Source organism: Ranitomeya variabilis, chromosome 5 (assembly GCF_051348905.1).
Source record: "Ranitomeya variabilis isolate aRanVar5 chromosome 5, aRanVar5.hap1, whole genome shotgun sequence".
Lineage (NCBI taxonomy): Eukaryota > Metazoa > Chordata > Amphibia > Anura > Dendrobatidae > Ranitomeya > Ranitomeya variabilis.
In genome coordinates this window covers 33,339,038-33,360,077 of record NC_135236.1, presented here as the reverse complement: position 1 = coordinate 33,360,077, position 21,040 = coordinate 33,339,038, and the positions used below count along the sequence as shown (strand labels likewise).

Here is a 21,040-nt window from a genome sequence, read left to right as displayed (position 1 = left end):
TATATTGCACAGCCCACGTAGTACATTGCACAGCCCACGCAGTACATTGCACAGCCCACGCAGTACATTGCACAGCCCACATTGTACATTGCACAGCCAAATTAGTATATTGCACAGCCCACGTATTATATTGCACAGCCCACGTAGTATATTGCACAGCCCACGTATTATATTGCACAGCCCATGTATTATATTGCATAGCCCACGTAGTATATTGCACAGCCCACGTAGTATATTGCACAGCCCACGTATTATATTGCACAGCCCATGTAGTACATTGCACAGCCCATGTAGTACATTGCACATCCCACGTATTATATTGCACAGCCCACGTAGTATATTGCACAGCCCACATAGTATATTGCACAGCCCACGTAGTATATTGCACAGCCCATGTAGTATATTGCACAGCCCATGTAGTATATTGCACAGCCCACGTAGTATATTGCACAGCCCACGTATTATATTGCACAGCCCACGTAGTATATTGCACAGGCCACGTAGTACATTGCATAGCCCATGTATTATTTTGCACAGCCCACGTATTATATTGCACAGCCCATGTAGTATATTGCACAGCCTACGCAGTATATATCAATGTGGGCATCATATCCCTGTTAAAAAAAAAGAATTAAAATAAAAAATAGTTATATACTCGCCTTCCGTTGGCCCCGGATCCAGGTGAAGCGGTTACCGATGCTCCTCGCGCACTCCGGTCCCAAGAGTGCATTGCGGTCTCGCGAGATGATGACGTAGCAGTCTCGCGAGACCGCTACGTCATCATCTCGTGAGACCGCAATGCATGGAGCGGTCACCAGAGCGTCGCGAGGAGTGGCAAAGGCCTGTTCTGGATCCGAGGGGCTGACGGACGGTGAGTATATAACGATTTTTATTTTTTTAAATTATTTTTAACATTAGATCTTTTAACTATTGATGCCGCATAGGCAGCATCAATAGTAAAAAGTTGGTCACACAGGGTTAATAGCAGCGGTAACGGAGTGCGTTACCCGCGGCATAATGCGGCCCGTTACCGTTGCCATTAACCCTGTGTGAGCGCTGACTGGAGGGGATTATAGAGCGGGCACTGACTGCGGGGAGGAAGGAGTGGCCATTAGCTGCCGGACTGTGCCCGTCGCTGATTGGTCATGGCAGTTTTGCCGCAACCAATCAGCGACTTGGATTTCAATGACAGAGGCCGCGGCCAATGAATATCCGTGATAGAAAAAAGGACAGACAGAAGGACAGACAGAAAGATGGAAGTGACCCTTAGACAATTATATAGTAGATATATATATAAAGATAGGGCCCAGGATAAGAGACATATATACCAGATTAAGGGATATGTATACTAGTATGGATCCCATGAAGACATATATACCAGGATGAGGGACATATATACCAGCATGGAGTGCATATACATGCTAGAATTATATAATATAACCATGAGCCACTCTTTTTATTATTATTATTATTATTATACATTTTTATAGCGCCATTTATTCCATGGCGCTTTACATGTGAAAAGGGGGCAAATATAGACAAATACAATTAAACATGAGCAAAAAACAAGGCACACAGGTGCATAAGGAGGGAGGACCCTGGCAGCGAGGACTCACAGTCTGCAGGGGATGGGTGAGGATACACTAGGAGAGGGTAGAGCTGGTTGTGCGGCAATTCAGTAGGTTGAGGATCACTGCAGGCTGTAGGCTTGTCGGAAGAGGTGAGTCTTCAGGTTCTTTTTGAAGGTTTCTATGGTTTTTGAGAGTTTGATGAGTTGTGGTAGAGAGTTCCAGAGTATGGGGGAATCACGGGTGAAGTCTTGGATGTGGTTGTGGGAAGAAGAGATGAGAGGGGAGTAGAGAAGGAGATCTCGAGAGGATCGGAGGTAGCGAGTAGGTAAGTACTGGGAAACCATGTCACAGATGTATGGAGGAGACAGGTTGTGGATGGCTTTGTATGTCATTGTAAGGGTTTTGAACTGGAGTCTCTAGGCAATAGGAAGCCAGTGAAGGGCTTGGCATAGGGGAGAGGCTGGGGAATAGCGGGGAGACAGGTAGATTAGTCAGGAAGCAGAGTGTAGGATGGATTGGAGTGGTGCCAGAGTGCTAGAGGGGAGGCCAGAGAGTAGGAGGTTGCAGTAGTCAAGGCGGGTGATGAAAAGGGCATGCACTAGTGTTTTTGTGGTGTAGCGGTCAAGGAATGCATGGATCCGGGAGATATTTTTGTGTTTGAGACAGCAGGAGGAGGCAAGGACTTGGATATGTGGCTTGAAAGAGAGGGCACAGTCGAGGATCACCCTGAGGCACCATGCGTGTGGGACTGGGGAAAGTGAGCAGCCATTGACATTGATAGATAGGTCTGGTGGAGGGGTAGAGTGAGATGGGGGAAAGATGATGAATTCTGTTTTGTCCATATTCAGTTTTAGAAAGCGAGCAGAAAAGAAGGCCGTGATAGCAGACAGACAGTGTGGGATTTTGGTAAGTAAGGAGGTGAGGTCAGGTCCGGATAGGTAGATCTGCCTGTCATCGGCGTAGAGATGATACTGCATTCCATGGGATTCTATGAGCTGCCCCAGGCAGAAGGTGTAGATGAAGAAGAGTAGGGGTTCTAGAACAGAGCCTTGAGGAACACCGACAGACAAGGGGCAGAGTGAGGAGGTGGTGTGAGGGAGGGAGACACTGAATGTTCAGTCTGTCAGATATGACGAGATCCAGGATAGGGCCAAGTCTGTGATGCCAAGAGATGAGAGGATCTGTAGCAGAAGAGAGTGGTCCACAGTGTCAAAGGCAGAGCACAGGTCCAGGAGAAGGAGGACAGAGTAGTGTCGCTTGCTCTTGTAGAGATTATAAGGGATAACTCAGGAGACTCTTTGCATGGAACAAGACAACTACAGGACAAAGTTTTATAAGTGGTAAAGTCTATATTATCACACGGTGATTCAAACTGGTGCAGAGAGAAACTCAAGTCCACAACACTTGGAGTAAATATTAAACGCAGCTTAGCAGTCTATAGGAAACTTCAGAGGAAAATGCAATCACACAGAAAGTCTATGAAGCACAATTATTCTTGAGGATACTTGACACGAATAAGTCCTTGGTAGTCCAAACACAGAAAGATATGCTTATAAGGCAGTTCAAATAATATCTTAGCACAACCAGGGAGGCCTGGGTAAAAGTCTCAGGTTTAAGCAGAGCAGCAACAGCTTACATGTCCAGCAAATGCAGATGGAAACAAACACAAGCAGCCAGATGGAGGATTACTGGAAACTGATGTATGCAGCAGAAACTCAGAGCTGAGTAGCAGGATCTCCACACAGGTTCACAGGAGCAGGTGCAGGTGCAAAGCCAGGGAGTCGTCAGGAGCTGGATGCAAGGCAGAATACTCTAGCACAGACTGAAGGTTGGGGTGGAGTTTTATAGCAGGAAGACACAGTGCACATGAGACCAAAGACGCCATCTTGGAAAAGGGCAGTAATGCACAAAAGGTAATCAAAATGTTCAGAGTCCTGACATTACTCCCTCCTTAGAAGCGGCCTCAGGACGATCCTGGACCTGGTTTCTCAGGGAATCTTTGATGAAAACGAGAGATCTTCTGTTGGGCATTGATGTTTTCCACAGGTTCCCAAGAGTCTTCCTCAGGGGGATATCCCTGCCATCTTTTAAGATATTGGAACCGATTCCTGCGAATCCTGGAATCAATAATGTCCTCCACCACAAATTGTTCTTGCCCATCAATCACCACAGGCTGCGGAGGTGGCACAACACGTCCCTGGAAGGTATTAGGAGATACAGGCTTTAGTAAAGATACATGAAAAACTGGGTGTACCTTCATAGTCCTAGGCAGCTTCAGACGGCAGGCCACAGAGCTCACAATACCGTTGATCTTGAATGGGCCAATGAATTTCTGTCCAAGTTTTTGTGAAGGAACGTTTAACTTCAGATTCTTAGTTGATAACCACACGGAATCTCCTACCTTGAACATGGGTGCAGATTTACGAAATCTATCAGCCGATCTTTTATAATGTTCTTGAGCCGTGGTCAGGGATTCCTTCAGAACCTCCAGATTTTGCATCATCTCAATCAGCCTTTCCTCAACTGATGGAACCGGAGAATTAATCGGAGACCTAGGTAAGATACATGGGTGATAACCCAGATTGGCAAAGAAAAGAGTGAACTTAGTGCAGGTGCTCTGAGAATTGTTGCATGAAAATTCGGCTAACGGCAGTAATTCCAACCAATCATCCCGGAGATGGCTAACATAGCATCTTAGATATTGTTCCAACGTCTGGTTGGTACGCTCAGTCTGACCATTTGTCTGGGGATGGTAAGCGGAAGAGAGACAGACATTAATATTGAGTGCAGAGGAAAACCCCTTCCAGAATCTTGAAGTGAACTGTATGGTCAGAGATGATCTTATCCGGGACCCCATGCAGCCGGAAGACATTCTGGATAACCAAGTTCACTGTATCCTTAGCTGAGGGGAGGCCGGTGCATTGAACAAAATGAGCGGCTTTAGTCAGGCGATCAACTACTACCATGATCGTATTCATGCCCCCCGATGTAGGCAGCTCCACAATAAAGTCCATTGATATAGACCCCCAAGGTGGGGACGGAACAGGTAATGGTTGCAGGAGACCCATAGGTGCCACATGAGGAGTCTTGTAATGAGCACATACCTCGCAAGAGAGAACATAGACCTTAGTATCCTTCAGGCAAGTTGGCCACCAGAAAAATCGGCTTAGGAACTTTTGTGTCTTCTGTAATCCCTGTGACCAGCCAACTTGGAGTCATGTACCAACTTGAGGATCTGCAGACGGATGACCTCTGGGACGTAGATACGTCAATCTCTGAACCACATGCCACCCTTAAAGACAAGATTAATATCAACAGGTTGGTTGGCCAGAAATACATCACCTTCATACGCCTCCCTGCACTCCTTCCACAAGTCCTGATCGTGGATAACTCAGATGAAATTGGCATCAGATAGAATGGTCTTGGACGGGGCTCCAGGTATGGAATCCGCAGCATGGATTCGGGATAAAGCATCAGCCTTCCCATTACGAGAACCTGGACGGTACGAGATAACAAAATTAAATTGATTTAAAAATAAATTCCAGCGAGCCTGATGAGGAGAAAGACATCTAGCGGACCTGAGGAACTCTAAATTGTGATGGTCAGTAAGCACTACGATCTGTTGTGCAGCTCCTTGCAGATGATGCCTCCATTCCTTGAAAGCCACAACAGCCAGCAATTCCTTGTCTCCCACATGGTAATTCTTCTCTGCTGAGGTTAGTCTACGGGAAAAGAAAGCACAAGGATGTAGCAGACCCTTCTCTCCAGTTCTTTGGGAGAGAATAGCCACCAAGGCATTATCAGAAGCGTCCACCTCCACAATGAAAGAAAGTGTTGGATCTGGGTGTATCAACACCGGTGCTGAGGTGAAACAGACCTTAAGCCGATCAACAGCTTCTTGAGCCTGTGATGACCACTTAAAGGGCTTTTTCTTCTTTGTCAAGGAAGTAATTGGACAGACAATATCAGAAAAATTTCGAATGAAGCGTCTGTAGAAATTTGCAAAACCAATAAAACGTTGGACCTCCTTAACGTTCTTGGGTACCGGCCAGTGAAGGATAGCCTGAATCTTACCAGATTCCATGTTCAGCCCCTGGGGAGAGATGATATAACCTAAGAACTGTATCTCAGAACGATGGAACTCGCATTTCTCCGGCTTGATATACAGATGGTTCTCTTTCAGACGTCTTTAAAAGCTTTGACATGTTCTTCATGTTCCTGTAGAGAGTCAGAAAAGATTAGAATATTGTCCAAATAGATCACCACAAACTGGTCCAACAAATCTCTGAAAATGTCATTAGCAAGGTGTTGAAACATAAGAGGGGCATTACAAAGCCCGAAGGGCATCACGAGATATTCAAAGTGTCCATACCGGCATCGGAATGCTGTCTTCCACTCATCCCCTGGACGAATATGCACCAAATTATAAGCCCCACGAAGATCCAGTTTAGAGACCACCTTAGCATGGCGGACTCTTTCCAGTAATTCGGGAATCAGAGGCAAAGGGTAACGATTCTGTACGGTTACCTTATTGAGCTCTCGATAGTCCACACAGGGTCTCAGGGACCCATCTGTCATGTCGGACGCTGTTCAGACTAGGTCGTCCGACAGACAGCAGTAATTCCGCTGTTGACCACTATTTGCTCATTGGCGTCTGCTAGATTTTGTCTAGCTGTTCCGGGGTTAATTTACCTGATCCTCGGATTGGGAGCTGGGCCATTCCCATGGCCTTTAAATAGTTCTCCTGTTCATTGGGCGTCGCCGATTATAGCTTCTCTCTTGTGCGTTGTTATCTCGGTCTGGAGTGGAGAGCTGGTTTGGAGATTCGTTGCTGGTGGTGTATTTTCCTCTGTCTTATTTACTCCTTCCTATATTTGTATTTATTTTGCCCTGCACATTTATAGTGTATTCCTGAGTGACTGCGGTGTGGTGTATATATTCCTTTATCCTTGTCTGTTCTATCTGTGGGTATTGGAATATTACCTCTTCACTGGGTGGAGGGCGGAGGTATGAGCCTAGGGTTATTACAGGAGTTAGGGTGAGGTTCGAGGCCTGGACATGCACACCATCAGTGTAAACTCCAGGTAGAGGGTCAGTCAGGATTTCCCTAGTCTGAGGGAAACTGCAGGGGCCCGGGTTTTTAGCTCTCACTCACCTAGTTTCCCCGTGACACCATCCTTCTTCTTTACAAAAAATATAGGTGCCCCTGCTGGTGAAGAAGAAGGACTTATGAAGCCTTTGGCCAGATTTTCATCAATATACTCCTTTAAGGGTTGAAGCTCAGGTGCCGCCAAAGGATATATGTTACCAAAAGGAATAGCTGCCCCAGGAAGCAACTCAATGGGACAGTCATAATGACTGTGTGGAGGAAGCTGATCTGCATTCTTCTTATCACAGATGTCAGAGAACTCTTTATATGCTGAAGGTAAAGTAAATACCTGTATCGGTGGTTCCGTAGCTGTGGACTTGGGGACAGCTTCAGTTAATGCTGAGTTGCTCCTTGTTGGAAAGATAATCTCCTTGGTCTCCCAGTTGATAGTTGGATTCTGAGAACGCAGCCAAGGGATGCCTAAAATCACAGGAAAATGAGAAGAAATTAACAAGAAAGAGAGTTGCTCTTGATGATTAGGCTCCCACAAAATCTCAAGGGGTGCGGTCTCCTGATCCACAGGCCCGGAGATTAAAGGTGACCCATCCACTGTTTCCATGGTAATTTGAGAGGCTCTTTGCTGAATTTCAATACCATGTTCCTTGGCAAATGCGATATCCATAAAATTGCCATCTGCACCAGAGTCAATCATAGCTGCACTGGAAATCCACTGTCCTGTACACAGGATCTTAATTGGGAGAGAACAGTGAGAGTTCTTTTCATTTAGCTCCTTGGCTGGTGAAGTCATAGAAAGTGAATGGAATACAGCGTTTAAAGGCAGGCTACATTCAGAGATGTCAGATTCATCATCATAGTCATACTCCCCTACTGCTGCTAGCACCTTGTTAGGCTGCTTGGGACACTTGGGACAGTTGATTATAAAGTGGTCAGACTGGCCGCAGTAGAAACATAGACTTTCTCGAAGGCGATGCTCCCAGTGCTCATTACTCTCGTGCCTCTGAACAGAATCAATTTGCATAGGCACCTCCTCTACCTCTCGAGATGTTTTACCTGCAGGCTCTTTGGAAGGAAGGGAAAAGTTAGAAATACGGTTATATGCAACAAATTTCTCCTGCCTACGCTCAGTAAGGCGAATGTCAATGCGCACACAATGCTGTATAAATGTTTCTAGCTCTTGTGGTGATTCAGAGCGAGCTAATTCATCCTTTACAATGCTAGACAGACCCCTTTTAAAAATAGGTAATTGTGCATAACTGTCCCAATTAGTATCTACCGCTAATCTCCTGAATTCAGTAGCGTACTCAATAACAGAAAGTTTAGCCTGGCGTAAAGACAATAAAGCAGATTCAGCGGTTGCACAGCGATTAGGGTCATCAAACCTTAATACCATAGCGGCCGAAAAATCATCCAAATTATTTAACCGCGGGTCACGAGACTCAATTATCGGATTCGCCCAGGCGAGCGCTCGTGCGGTCAGCAGCATTAGTACACACAATACTTTGGATCTATCATTAGGAAAACGGTCGGCATGCACATCAAAATATAGCATACATTGATTCACAAAGCCACAAAATTTGTCGCGATCACCATTAAATCTGAATGGGGGCAACTTAGGTGGGCTAGCTGGTGGCGGTTGCCCAGATGGTAAAGCGCTTGTGCAGCCATTTCTGTGCTTATGTCCTGAAAAGCCCGTCCACACTGGGACTCTATGCCAGCAAGTTTGTTTTCCTGGGCTGCCATGCGGGTGCTTAAGTCCTGCAAAGTTTGTCCAAACACTTGTTCATTGTGTTCAAAGCTTCCAAACTTCTTTTGCAGACCTTCCACATCTTTCTGCAGTGATCTAATTATGGAGAACACCTGCTCTAGTCTGCTTTCTGCAGTCATTGTTCCAGCAATCTCCTCTTTTGAGGCTAGAGTATCCTGTAAAGATTATAAGGGATAACTCAGGAGACTCTTTGCATGGAACAAGACAACTACAGGACACAGTTTTATAAGTGGTAAAGTCTATATTATCACACGGTGATTCAAACAGGTGCAGAGAGAAACTCAAGTCCACAACACTTGGAGTAAATATTAAACGCAGCTTAGCAGTCTATAGGAAACTTCAGAGGAAAATGCAATCACACAGAAAGTCTATGAAGCACAATTATTCTTGAGGATACTTGACACGAATAAGTCCTTGGTAGTCCAAACACAGAAAGATATGCTTATAAGGCAGTTCAAATAATATCTTAGCTCAACCAGGGAGGTCTGGGTAAAAGTCTCAGGTTTAAGCAGAGCAGCAACAGTTTACATGTCCAGCAAATGCAGATGAAAACAAACACAAGCAGCCAGATGGAGGATTACTGGAAACCGATGTATGCAGCAGAAACTCAGAGCTGAGTAGCAGGATCTCCACACAGGTTCACAGGAGCAGGTGCAGGTGCAAAGCCAGGGAGTCATCAGTAGCTGGATGCAAGGCAAAATACTCTAGCACAGACTAAAGGCTGGAGTGGAGTTATATAGCAGGAAGACACAGTGCACTTGAGACCAAAGACGCCATCTTGGAAAAGGGCAGTAATGCACAAAAGGTAATCAAAATGTTCAGAGTCCTGACAGCTCTTGGCATTTAGTAGGTCATTGGTGACTTTAGTTACAGTTTAGGACAGTTTCAGTTGAGTGATGGGGTCGGAAGCCAGATTGTTCCAGTCAAAGAGGGAGCAGGAGGAGAGGTGGGAGGAAAGTTCAAGATGGACATATTTGTTGTGAATTCCGTTCTTGGGCTCCCTCCGGTGCTTGTAAATGGCACTTTTGTGAGTTCTGCCCTTGGGCTCCCTCCTGTGGTTTTGAGTGGAACTGCTGCTCCTTGGGTTTAGCATTAGCAGCTGCTTCCACTTATCGTCTCTCCTGGCTCTGCTATTTAGCCTGGCTCTAGTCTTCAGCCAGGGCCAGCTGTCAATGTTTCTTGGTTGGATTCAGATCTCTCCTTGGATTTCTCTGATAGCGTGTCCATTTCAGCAAAGATAAATCATTGCTTTTCTTTTGGTTGTCCACTTGCTGTGGACTTAATCGTTCAGCTCATGTTGTGTTTTTTCTTGTCCAGCTTGTCAGTATGATATATTCAGCTTAGCTGGGAGCTCTGGGGAAGCAGATTTGCCCCTCCACACCGTGAGTCGGTGTGGAGATTTTTTGTAAACTCTGTGTGGATTTAATGCTTTTAATACTGTCCGCACAGTGTCCTTTTCTATCCTGTCTATTTAGTTAGAATTGGCCTCCTTTGCTAAATCTTGTTTTCATTCTGTGTATGTCATTTCCCTCTCCACTCACAGTCAATATTTGTGGGGGGCTATCTTTCCTTTGAGGTTTTCTCTGAGGCAAGATTGCTTTCTGTTTCCATCTTTAGGGGTAGTTAGTTCTCAGGCTGTGACGAGGTGTCTAGGGAGTGATAGGAACATCCCACGGCTACTTCTATTGTTGGTGTTAGGATTAGGAACTGTGGTCAGTACAGATACCACCTCCTCAGAGCTTGTCCCATGTTGCTCCCTAACCACCAGGTCATAACAGTACAACTGGCCAGCAAAGTGTTGAATGCATCTCAAAAGAGGGGAAAAAAAAGTTCTGAGCCATTTTTTTTTTTCTTTGCAGCCTGTTTTGTCTTTTTTTTTCCCCTTACCTCTGGGTGGCTCAGTGGTTAGGTGCTAGCATGGATATTCAGGGATTGACGTCTCGTGTGGATCAACTTGCTGCTAGAGTACAGGGTATTTCGGATTATATCATTCAGACTCCTGTTTTAGAGCCTAGAATTCCTACTCCTGATTTGTTTTTTGGGGATAGATCCAAATTTTTGAACTTTAAAAATAACTGCAGATTGTTTTTTGCTTTGAGACCCCGTTCCTCTGGTGACCCCATTCAGCAGGTGAAGATTGTCATTTCTCTGCTGCGTGGAGACCCTCAGGAATGGGCATTCTCCCTTGAGTCAGGGGATCCTGCATTACTCAATGTAGACGCATTTTTTCAAGTGCTCGGATTGCTGTATGACGAACCTAATTCTGTGGATCAGGCAGAAAAAACCTTGCTGGCTCTGTGTCAGGGTCAGGAAGCGGCAGAAGTATACTGCCAGAAATTTAGAAAGTGGTCTGTGCTCACAAAATGAAATGAGTATGCCCTGGCAGCAATTTTCAGAAAGGGTCTTTCTGAAGCCCTTAAAGATGTTATGGTGGGGTTCCCCACGCCTGCTGGTTTGAACGAATCAATGTCTCTGGCCATTCAGATTGATCGGCGCCTGCGCGAGCGCAAGGTGGTGCACCATATGGCAGTGTCCTCTGAGCAGAGTCCTGAGCCTATGCAATGTGATAGGATTTTGACTAGAGCAGAACGGCAGGAATTCAGACGTCAGAATAGGCTTTGTTTCTACTGTGGTGATTCTGCTCATGCTATTTCTGAGAGCCCTAAGCGTACTAAGAGGGTCGCTAGGTCTGTTACCATTAGTACTGTACAGCCTAAATTTCTCTTGTCTGTTACCCTGATTTGCTCATTATCGTCCTTTTCTGTTATGGCATTTGTGGATTCAGGCGCTGCCCTGAACTTAATGGACTTAGAGTTCGCCAGACGCTGTGGTTTTTCCTTGCAGCCTTTGCAGAGCCCTATTCCCTTAAGGGGGATTGATGCTACACCATTGGCCAAGAATAAACCTCAGTACTGGACACAGTTGACCATGTACATGGCTCCAGCACATCAGGAAGATTGTCGTTTTCTGGTGTTGCATAATTTGCATGATGTTGTTGTGCTGGGTTTTCCATGGTTACAGGTGCATAATCCGGTGCTGGATTGGAAATCTATGTCTGTGACTAGTTGGGGTTGTCAAGGGATACATAGTGATTTTCCTTTAATGTCAATTTCCTCTTCCCCCTCTTCTGAAGTTCCTGAGTTTTTGTCGGATTTCCAGGATGTATTTGATGAGCCCAAGTCCAGCTCCCTTCCTCCTCATAGGGACTGCGATTGTGCTATTAACTTGATTCCTGGCTGTAAGTTCCCTAAGGGCCGACTTTTCAATCTGTCTGTGCCAGAGCATGCAGCCATGCGGAGTTATGTAAAGGAGACTTTGGAGAAGGGGCATATTCGCCCGTCTTCGTCACCGTTGGGAGCTGGATTCTTCTTTGTTGCCAAGAAGGATGGCTCCTTGAGACCCTGTATAGATCATCGCCTTCTCAATAAGATCATGGTCAAATTCCAATACCCTTTACCTTTGCTTTCTGATTTGTTTGCTCGGATTAAGGGGGCTAGTTGGTTTACTAAGATTGACCTTCGAGGGGCGTATAATCTTGTTCGTATTAAACAGGGTGACGAATGGAAAACAGCATTTAATACGCCCGAAGGCCATTTTGAATACCTTGTGATGCCATTCGGGCTCTCTAATGCTCCATCTGTGTTTCAGTCCTTTATGCATGATGTCTTCCGGAATTATCTTGATAAATTCATGATTGTATATTTGGATGATATTTTGGTTTTTTCTGATGATTGGGAGTCTCATGTGAAACAGGTCAGGATGGTATTTCAGATCCTTCGTGCTAATGCTTTGTTTGTGAAGGGGTCTAAGTGCCTTTTTGGAGTTCAGAAGGTTTCTTTTTTGGGTTTCATTTTTTCTCCCTCGGCTATAGAAATGGATCCTGTTAAGGTCCAGGCCATTCATGATTGGATTCAACCCACATCTGTGAAGAGCCTTCAGAAATTTTTGGGCTTTGCTAATTTTTATCGCCGTTTCATTGCTAACTTTTCCAGTGTGGTTAAGCCCCTGACCGATTTGACGAAGAAAAGCGCTGATGTGATGAATTGGTCCTCTGTGGCTGTTGAGGCCTTTCAGGAGCTTAAGTGTTGTTTTACTTCTGCCCCTGTGTTGCGTCAGGTGGATGTTTCTCTTCCTTTTCAGGTTGAGGTTGACGCTTCTGAGATTGGGGCAGGGGCCGTTTTGTCTCAGAGAAGTTCTGATGGTTCTTTGATGAAACCGTGTGCCTTCTTCTCCAGAAAGTTTTCGCCTGCTGAACGTAATTATGATGTCGGCAATCGGGAGTTGTTGGCTATGAAGTGGGCATTCGAGGAGTGGCGACATTGGCTTGAGGGAGCCAAGCATCGCGTTGTGGTCTTGACCGATCATAAGAATCTGATTTACCTCGAGTCTGCCAAGCGGTTGAACCCTAGACAAGCTCGATGGTCCCTGTTTTTCTACCGTTTTGATTTTGTGGTCTCGTATCTTCCGGGATCTAAGAATGTGAAGGCTGATGCCCTCTCTAGGAGTTTTTTGCCTGATTCTCCGGGAGTCCTTGAGCCGGTTGGTATTCTCAAGGGGGGGGTGATTCTTTCTGCCATCTCCCCTGATTAACGGCGGGTGCTTCGGGAGTTTCAGGCTGATAAACCTGACCGCTGTCCAGTGGGGAAACTGTATGTTCCTGATAGATGGACTAGTAAGGTAATTTCTGAGGTTCATTGTTCGGTGTTGGCTGGTCATCCTGTGATTTTTGGTACCAGAGATTTGGTTGCTAGGTCCTTTTGGTGGCCTTCCTTGTCACGGGATGTGCGTTCTTTTGTGCAGTCCTGTGGGACTTGTGCCCGGGCCAAGCCTTGCTGTTCCCGTGCTAGTGGGTTGCTTTTGCCTTTGCCGGTCCCTGAGAGGCCCTGGACGCATATTTCCATGGATTTTATTTCGGATCTTCCTGTTTCCCAGAAGATGTCTGTTATCTGGGTGGTTTGTGACCGGTTTTCTAAGATGGTCCATTTGGTACCTTTGCCTAAGTTGCCCTCCTCCTCTGATTTGGTTCCATTGTTTTTTTAGCATGTGGTTTGTTTGCATGGCATTCCGGAGAATATTGTGTCTGACAGAGGTTCCCAGTTTGTTTCTAGGTTTTGGCGGTCCTTTTGTGCTAGAATGGGCATATATTTGTCTTTTTCTTCAGCATTTCATCCTCAGACAAATGGCCAAACTGAGCGAACCAATCAGAGCTTGGAAACCTATTTGAGATGCTTTGTGTCTGCTGATCAGGATGATTGGGTGACCTTCTTGCCATTGGCCGAGTTTGCCCTTAATAATCGGGCTAGTTCGGTTACCTTGGTTTCGCCTTTTTTTTGTAATTTTGGTTTTCATCCTCGTTTTTCTTCAGGGCAGGTTGAGCCTTCTGACTGTCCTGGTGTGGATTCTGTGGTGGACAGGTTACAGCAGATTTGGACTCATGTGGTGGACAATTTGACGTTGTCTCAGGAAAATGCTCAACGTTTTGCTGACCGTCGTCGGTGTGTTGGTCCCCGGCTTTGTGTTGGGGATTTAGTCTGGTTATCTTCTCGTCATGTTCCTATGAAGGTTTCTTCCCCTAAGTTCAAGCCTCGCTTTATTGGTCCTTATAAGATTTCTGAAATTATCAATCCGGTATCTTTTCGTTTGGCCCTTCCAGCTTCTTTTTCCATCCATAATGTTTTCCATAGATCTTTGTTGCGGAGATATGTGGTGCTCATGGTTCCCTCTGTTGATCCTCCTACTCCGGTGTTGGTTGAGGCGGAGTTGGAATATGTGGTGGAGAAGATATTGGATTCTCGTTTTTCGAGGCGGAAGCTTCAGTATCTGGTCAAGTGGAAGGGTTACGGCCAGGAGGATAATTCTCGGGTTGTTGCCTCCGATGTCCATGCTGCCGATTTGGTTTGTGCTTTTCACTTGGCTCGTCCTGATCGGCCTGGGGGCTCTGGTGAGGGTTCGGTGACCCCTCCTCAAGGGGGGGTACTGTTGTGAATTCCGTTCTTGGGCTCCCTCCGGTGCTTGTAAATGGCACTTTTGTGAGTTCTGCCCTTGGGCTCCCTCCGGTGGTTTTGAGTGGAACTGCTGCTCCTTGGGTTTAGCATTAGCAGCTGCTTCCACTTATCGTCTCTCCTGGCTCTGCTATTTAGCCTGGCTCTAGTCTTCAGCCAGGGCCAGCTGTCAATGTTTCTTGGTTGGATTCAGATCTCTCCTTGGATTTCTCTGATAGCCTGTCCATTTCAGCAAAGATAAGTCATTGCTTTTCTTTTGGTTGTCCACTTGCTGTGGACTTAATCGTTCAGCTCATGTTGTGTTTTTTCTTGTCCAGCTTGTCAGTATGATATATTCAGCTTAGCTGGAAGCTCTGGGGAAGCAGATTTGCCTCTCCACACCGTGAGTCGGTGTGGAGATTTTTTGTAAACTCTGTGTGGATTTTTAGCTTTTAATACTGACCGCACAGTATCCTTTTCTATCCTGTATATTTAGTTAGAATTGGCCTCCTTTGCTAAATCTTGTTTTCATTCTGTGTATGTCATTTCCCTCTCCACTCACAGTCAATATTTGTGGGGGGCTATCTTTCCTTTGAGGTTTTCTCTGAGGCAAGATAGCTTTCTGTTTCCATCTTTAGGGGTAGTTAGTTCTCAGGCTGTGAAGAGGTGTCTAGGGAGTGACAGGAACATCCCATGGCTACTTCTAGTGTTGGTGTTAGGATTAGGAACTGCGGTCAGTACAGATACCACCTCCTCAGAGCTCGTCCCATGTTGCTCCCTAACCACCAGGTCATAACACATATTGTTCCAGTAATTTTGAGGCATAAGGGAGAAGAGATATCGGGCGATAGCTAGACACAGAGGATGGGTCGAGGGAGGGCTTTTTGAGGATGGGTGTGATCTTGGCATTTTTTAAGGATGAGGGGAAGACACCTGTTGTGAGTGAGAGGTTGAAGAGGTGTGTTAGGGTTGGGATGAAGACCGTGGCAAGATTAGGGATGAGGTGGGATGGGAGCGGTCAAGCGTGCAAGTGGTGAGGTGTGATCTTGACAGGAGGGTGGGGAGCTGATCTTCTGGCATGGTGGAAAAGCTGGCTTTGGAGTAACAGGATTGAGGACCTAAGAGGCGAATTGGGCGCTGTGGGACAAAGCTTTCTCTGATCGTATCAATCTTCTGTTTAAAGAAAGAGGCAAAGTCTTCAGCAGAAATGAGAGGGGAGGGAGAAGGGGTGCGGAGGGATGGAGTAGAGAATTGAAAGTGTTGAAAAGCTGTTTAGGCTAGTGAGACAGGGAGGATATGAGAGATGAGAAGTTTGTTTTGCAGCAGTGAGCATGGACTTGAAGCTGGCAAGGGGCTGCTTGCATGCAGTGAAGTGGTGAGCAGAGTGGGATTGCTTCCATCTCCGCTCAGCGATCCTGGAAGACTGTCTCAGTTCTTTGGTCAGGCTGGTCAGCCAGGGCTGAATGTTGAGAGTACGAGTTTTGCTATGCATTAGCAGGGTGGCCGACTAGAGTGTTGCTGTTATTGTGGTGTTATAAAAAGTGGCAGCAGCATCTGTGTCATGAAGGGAGGTTATGTCTGAAAGAGGGAGAAGGGACTCAGAGAGTCATTGTAAATTGAAGTGTTTGAGATTTCTGCGAGGGTGAGTGAGTTTGTGGAGTGGGGGTTGCGCACTAGGAGAGGAGAGGGAAGAGAATATCAGTAGTTTGTGGTCAGACAGGGGGAGGGGTGAGAGATTAGTAAGCGAGCAGAGGCAGGTGAAGATGAGGTCCAACGTGTGACCATCTTTGTGAGTGGCCTCAGAGGACCATTGAGCAAGGCCAAAGGAGGCAGTCAGTGATAAAAGATTAGAGGCAGCTGAGGTGGAAATGTCAATGGGGATATTGATGTCACCCATGATGATAATGTGGATGTCAGCAGAGAGGAAATGAAGTAGCCAGGTTGTGAGATGGTCGAGAAAGGTGGAGATGGCTAGTTCTGGGGGGCGGTAGATGACAGCCAGCTGGAGATTGGAGGGGGAATAAATGCGGACAGAGTGCACATCAAACGAGGGAAGAGTAGGGGAGGGTGGTAGCGGGATGGGAGTAAAGGAGCAGGTGTCGGATAGGAGCAAGCCAACTCCTCCACCACGTTTGTTGCTGGGACGAGGGGTGTTAGAGAGGTGGAATCCGCCATAGGAAACTGCAGCTTGAGAGGCTGATTCAGAGGGGGTGAACCAGGTTTCAGTGATGCCAAGGAAGGAGAGTTTGTTGGTGATGAAGAGGTCATGGATGAATGGCAGTTTGTTGCAGACAGAGAATGCGTTCCATAGTGCTCCAGGTAAGGGGACCAGGGGAGTGGGGGCTGGATGAATGGGTATGAGGTTATCATCATTGCGAAAACGTGTAGAGGATTGTGGCAGGGGTTAGAAATGAGTGTGGGGATGTGTTGAGGAGGGCCGGGTTTTGGGGATATTTCACCAGAGATGAGGAGTATATCGATCCACGAATCCACATGTCAGTGTTCTCACTTTTAACTTCATATGCTACCGGGGCTGGTTTCCATAAAGTTAAGAATACATTTTTTTCATTCATCCTTTTTTAGATGAATTTAAAAATAATTTTCTTCTACAATGTGTAGGAATCAGTTATTCTTTATTCTTTCACAGAAAGTTTAGTTGGTAGAAATGATTGTTTAGTAATGGAAATTAGTTCTTAAAGCTCTGATTTCCTACTGAGCTTGTGCTTAGACACAGCACTCCGTATGCCAAGCAAAGCTACTGTTTAAATCATGGAAAAAGCATAAAAGATCAGTTCACCTACAACTCCAGAAAAAATGTGAGATAACATAACTATATTTTGTCTATAGATTCCTACCTCAGTCTGCAGCAAGAGCTGTGCTCCAGGTTTCCGGAAAGCCACCATAAGAGGAGAACCTGTCTGCTGTTATCATTGCATCCCATGTCCGCAAGGGGAGATATCAAACCAAACTGGTATGACAATCATTAAACATTTGAGAATCTCATGGACAATACTTTAACGATCGTAAAGGAGTACTCTCAGGATTGAAAGACATACCCTATCCACAAAATAGGGGATGACTTACTGATCGTTGGGAGTCCAACTTTTGGGATCCACCTGTGATACAGAGAATGAAGCTTTGGATCTTGAGAATGGTGAGCAAAAGTGCACATACTTGATCTCCACTCCATTCCTTGTCTATGGGAAAGGTATAAACAGCTAAGCACTGGACTTGGTGTTCTCCTACAATTCCATTGGCAATGAAAGACAATGGAGATTAAGCATCTACATTTCCAATCCATTCAAGATAGGTTTCGGTAGAGCCATGTTCTCAGAATGCAATGCCCTATTCTAAGTATTACTGGTGGTCTCAGCGTTTGAACCCACAGCAAGCTGTAAATTAGCTCCTTATTAAAGGATAACTTTAATTTCTGTGAATAACTGTTTAATAGAAAATCTCATCTGTTTAGACTCATTGGACTGCTCTAAATGTCCATGGGACAAGTGGCCAAACATGCAGAGGAACTGTTGTTATGCAAAGACTGTAGAATTTCTCTCCTTTGAGGAGCCTCTGGGTGCCACGCTTGCTGGTACTGGACTCTCTTCCTTCACCATACCGCTTACCATATTGAGTCTCTATCTTAAAAAGAAGGACACGCCAATTGTCAAAGCCAATAACTACTCCTTGAGTTGTCTTCTCCTGGTATGTCTTTCCTTTTGTTTCCTCTCTTCATTGACATTCATTGGCTACCCTGAATCTCATAAATGTCTGCTGCGCCAAGCTGCTTTTGGCATGGTATTTGCTGTATGTATCTCATGTGTCTTAGCCAAAACTATGATGGTGGTTTTTGCTTTCATGGCCACAAAACCAGGAAGCAGCTTAAAAAAGTGGGCTACGCCCCAGGTGTCTTATGGAATTATTCTTTTTTGCTCCATGTTACAATTCATCCTATGTGCCTTATGGATGTCCATTTCACCTCCATTTCCAGAAAATGACATTCAAACATACCCTGGGACTATCATTGCTGAGTGTAATGAGGGTTTTCGGACTGCCTTCTGGTGCATGGTTGGTTATCTTAGCCTCTTGGCTTTCATTAGTTTCATTCTAGCATTCTTGGCCAGAAGACTTCCGGACAGTTTCAATGAGACCAAGTTCATCACCTTCAGCATGTTGGCCTTCCTCAGTGTATGGATCTCTTTTATCCCAGCTTCTATTAGTGCAAGAGGCAAATACATCGTGGCCATGGAGGTGTTTGCCATAATATTCTCTACTTGGGCCCTTGTTATCTGTATGTTTCTACCCAAGTGTTTCCTGATATTGTTTAGACCAGATATGAACTCCAAGGAACATCTTCTGAGAAAGTTGAGAAAAACAACGTAACTTGGAATGGGAAGGGATGGATCTCTGTTTTGAAAAAATGGATTAATCATGATACAAAAGTGGAAAATGTCCAAGATACAGAAGAAGAGAGCTATGTCCTCCTTCACTTATATCACTCCAGAGATTTACTTCTAGATATTCTTTGTCAACTAAACTAAAACAAAAATTCTAAGTCACCATGTCCTAATGTTTCGATGTTATGAACATTTGATCTTTGTTATGGTGATCATCAGGTCCAGCTATGTCCACTAGTCCTTAATCTTCTGGCCCATAAGGCTAATGAAGAAATGCTTCTGAAAAGAATGGTGCCCAATAAGCCTTCTCCTTCATCTGCCCAGAGAGGTTCATCTGCCCATTTGGTACATGTTTCCATACACTTTTAAAATCAATCTCACAAAATAGTTGGTAATTTGAAAGTATGAAAACATGTTTATGCTCGACACTGAGGTTGATCACTAAAAATCTTTACTTTTTGCATGATTCATAATACAATTTTTTTTATTTGGTACTAGATCATGAGAGGTGAAACCTGAAGCTTCTGGGACCCATTGAAGAATATGTAACATGACCCGTTCCTATTAAAGATATTTGCAATACTGGTGTCATCTTATGTATCAGAGAAGGATTTGAGGTTCCTTGAGCTTTAAGGTCTGTGTATGACTGAGAGCTTGGAATCTATAAATTTGGGGACACAAGTCTGTTTTGGAGTCGTATACACAAAATATAATGAAATTTTTGATCAAGACCATTGCTTTATTATTATTATTTTAAGGTAACGGTAAAAATAGAAAGGTGTTTTATTTTTGTACTTTTCAAAATGTGGCCCCAGGGTCTTCACCCTTGTGTAATGGTCTGACAGCAACAGCATTCTATGTGGTGAGATGTGTGCCTGATTACACAGTATGATACTATGTGTTCATGGCTTTCGTGCCATTGAGGCATCATGCAAACACAATGGTGTTCCCTGTGCAAATATTTTATGATTTTTATTATGATAAGCAGTAACTGCCATTTATCTCAATTCTCAGTTTTTCACCCACAGGCACCATAACTTATTGTACAGGGAGACTCGTAAGAAAATGAGGTGCCTAAGGGATATTAAAGATTTCATAAAAACTTGTAAAGAATCATTGCAGATTTAATGCATAGTATACAATACTTCTTAAAAGTGTAAGAAGTATAGACTGGCAAAATGGAGACAGAAGGTCTACAACTACTCGACAAACTCTGATGTGACTCAGTGCTGATTAATCATTTGCATGATCCTTTAATTGGACATGTTATTCTCTATTTACATAACTTAAAAGGCTATAAGTTTAATATCATGGAGGCTGGGTTGTCATGCTTTCCATTACAGATAGGAGCTGTCTAATGATTATCAGTACATGTGATAGGTGTTTCTATTTCTTTAGTCTATGAAGAGTCTTTGAGGTACAGTCCATCATACATCAGACATACACAGACCAAATAATAAGTCAACCAAGCCTGATTCACACTGATATTAGGCAACTATTCCTGTGTAAAAGATACAGAAAAGAACATTGAGAAAATGAATAAATGAGAGAGTGACACATGGAATTACATAACGGAAAAACCCATCGGTGACCCCGTGATCATGGGTCACCGATGGGTTGGAATGACAACCAGAGGTCTCCAGCAGACCTCTATGTCATTGCCAGATTGCTATGAGCACCATCCGGTGTTCGGTTCTCATAGCAAGTGAGCATTTCTACTACACACAGGCAATCCAATCATCACCTTTGTGTAGCAGAGGCGAACAGACAACTGCAGCTTCTTGTCTCCTATGTAGACTATTGAAGCATGCAAAAAGTAAAAAAAAAATGTTTTTAAAAATATTTAAAAAAATAAATAAATAAAAGTTCAAATCACCCCCCTTTTGCCCCATTCAAAATAAAATAATAAAAAAAAAATCAAACATACACATATTTGATATCGCCGCGTTTTTGGTGATATAAAACATCCACAATGTATTAATTATTTGTACATGCTGGAGGAAGGAGCAGGTTTAGCTCTGAAAGGCATAGCATTTTTAAATAAGAACAGTTTTTCTACACTCATTTGTTTTGATACCCAACTTTGTGGCTCAGCACTTGGCAGCACTTTTCTAAGGCTTCTATTTTTTCCTTCTTCACATTTAATGGAAAAACAGTTTTAGCTAGAGGAGTTTTTAAATAAACAATTCATACAAAAATAGGCATAATGAATACATATT

General features: G+C 44.6%; 1 protein-coding gene across 1 annotated transcript in view; it reads left to right on the top strand.

Moving 5' to 3' along the window:
• Window positions 1-18,807, top strand: part of LOC143774795 (extracellular calcium-sensing receptor-like) — a 72,211-nt gene extending 53,404 nt beyond the window's left edge. Inside the window, exons 6-7 of the mRNA XM_077262563.1 lie at window positions 17,275-17,398; window positions 17,897-18,807. Of these exons, the coding sequence (XP_077118678.1) occupies window positions 17,275-17,398; window positions 17,897-18,807 (1,035 nt within the window). The remainder of the gene's footprint in view (window positions 1-17,274; window positions 17,399-17,896) is intronic.
• Window positions 18,808-21,040: the final 2,233 nt, after the last annotated feature.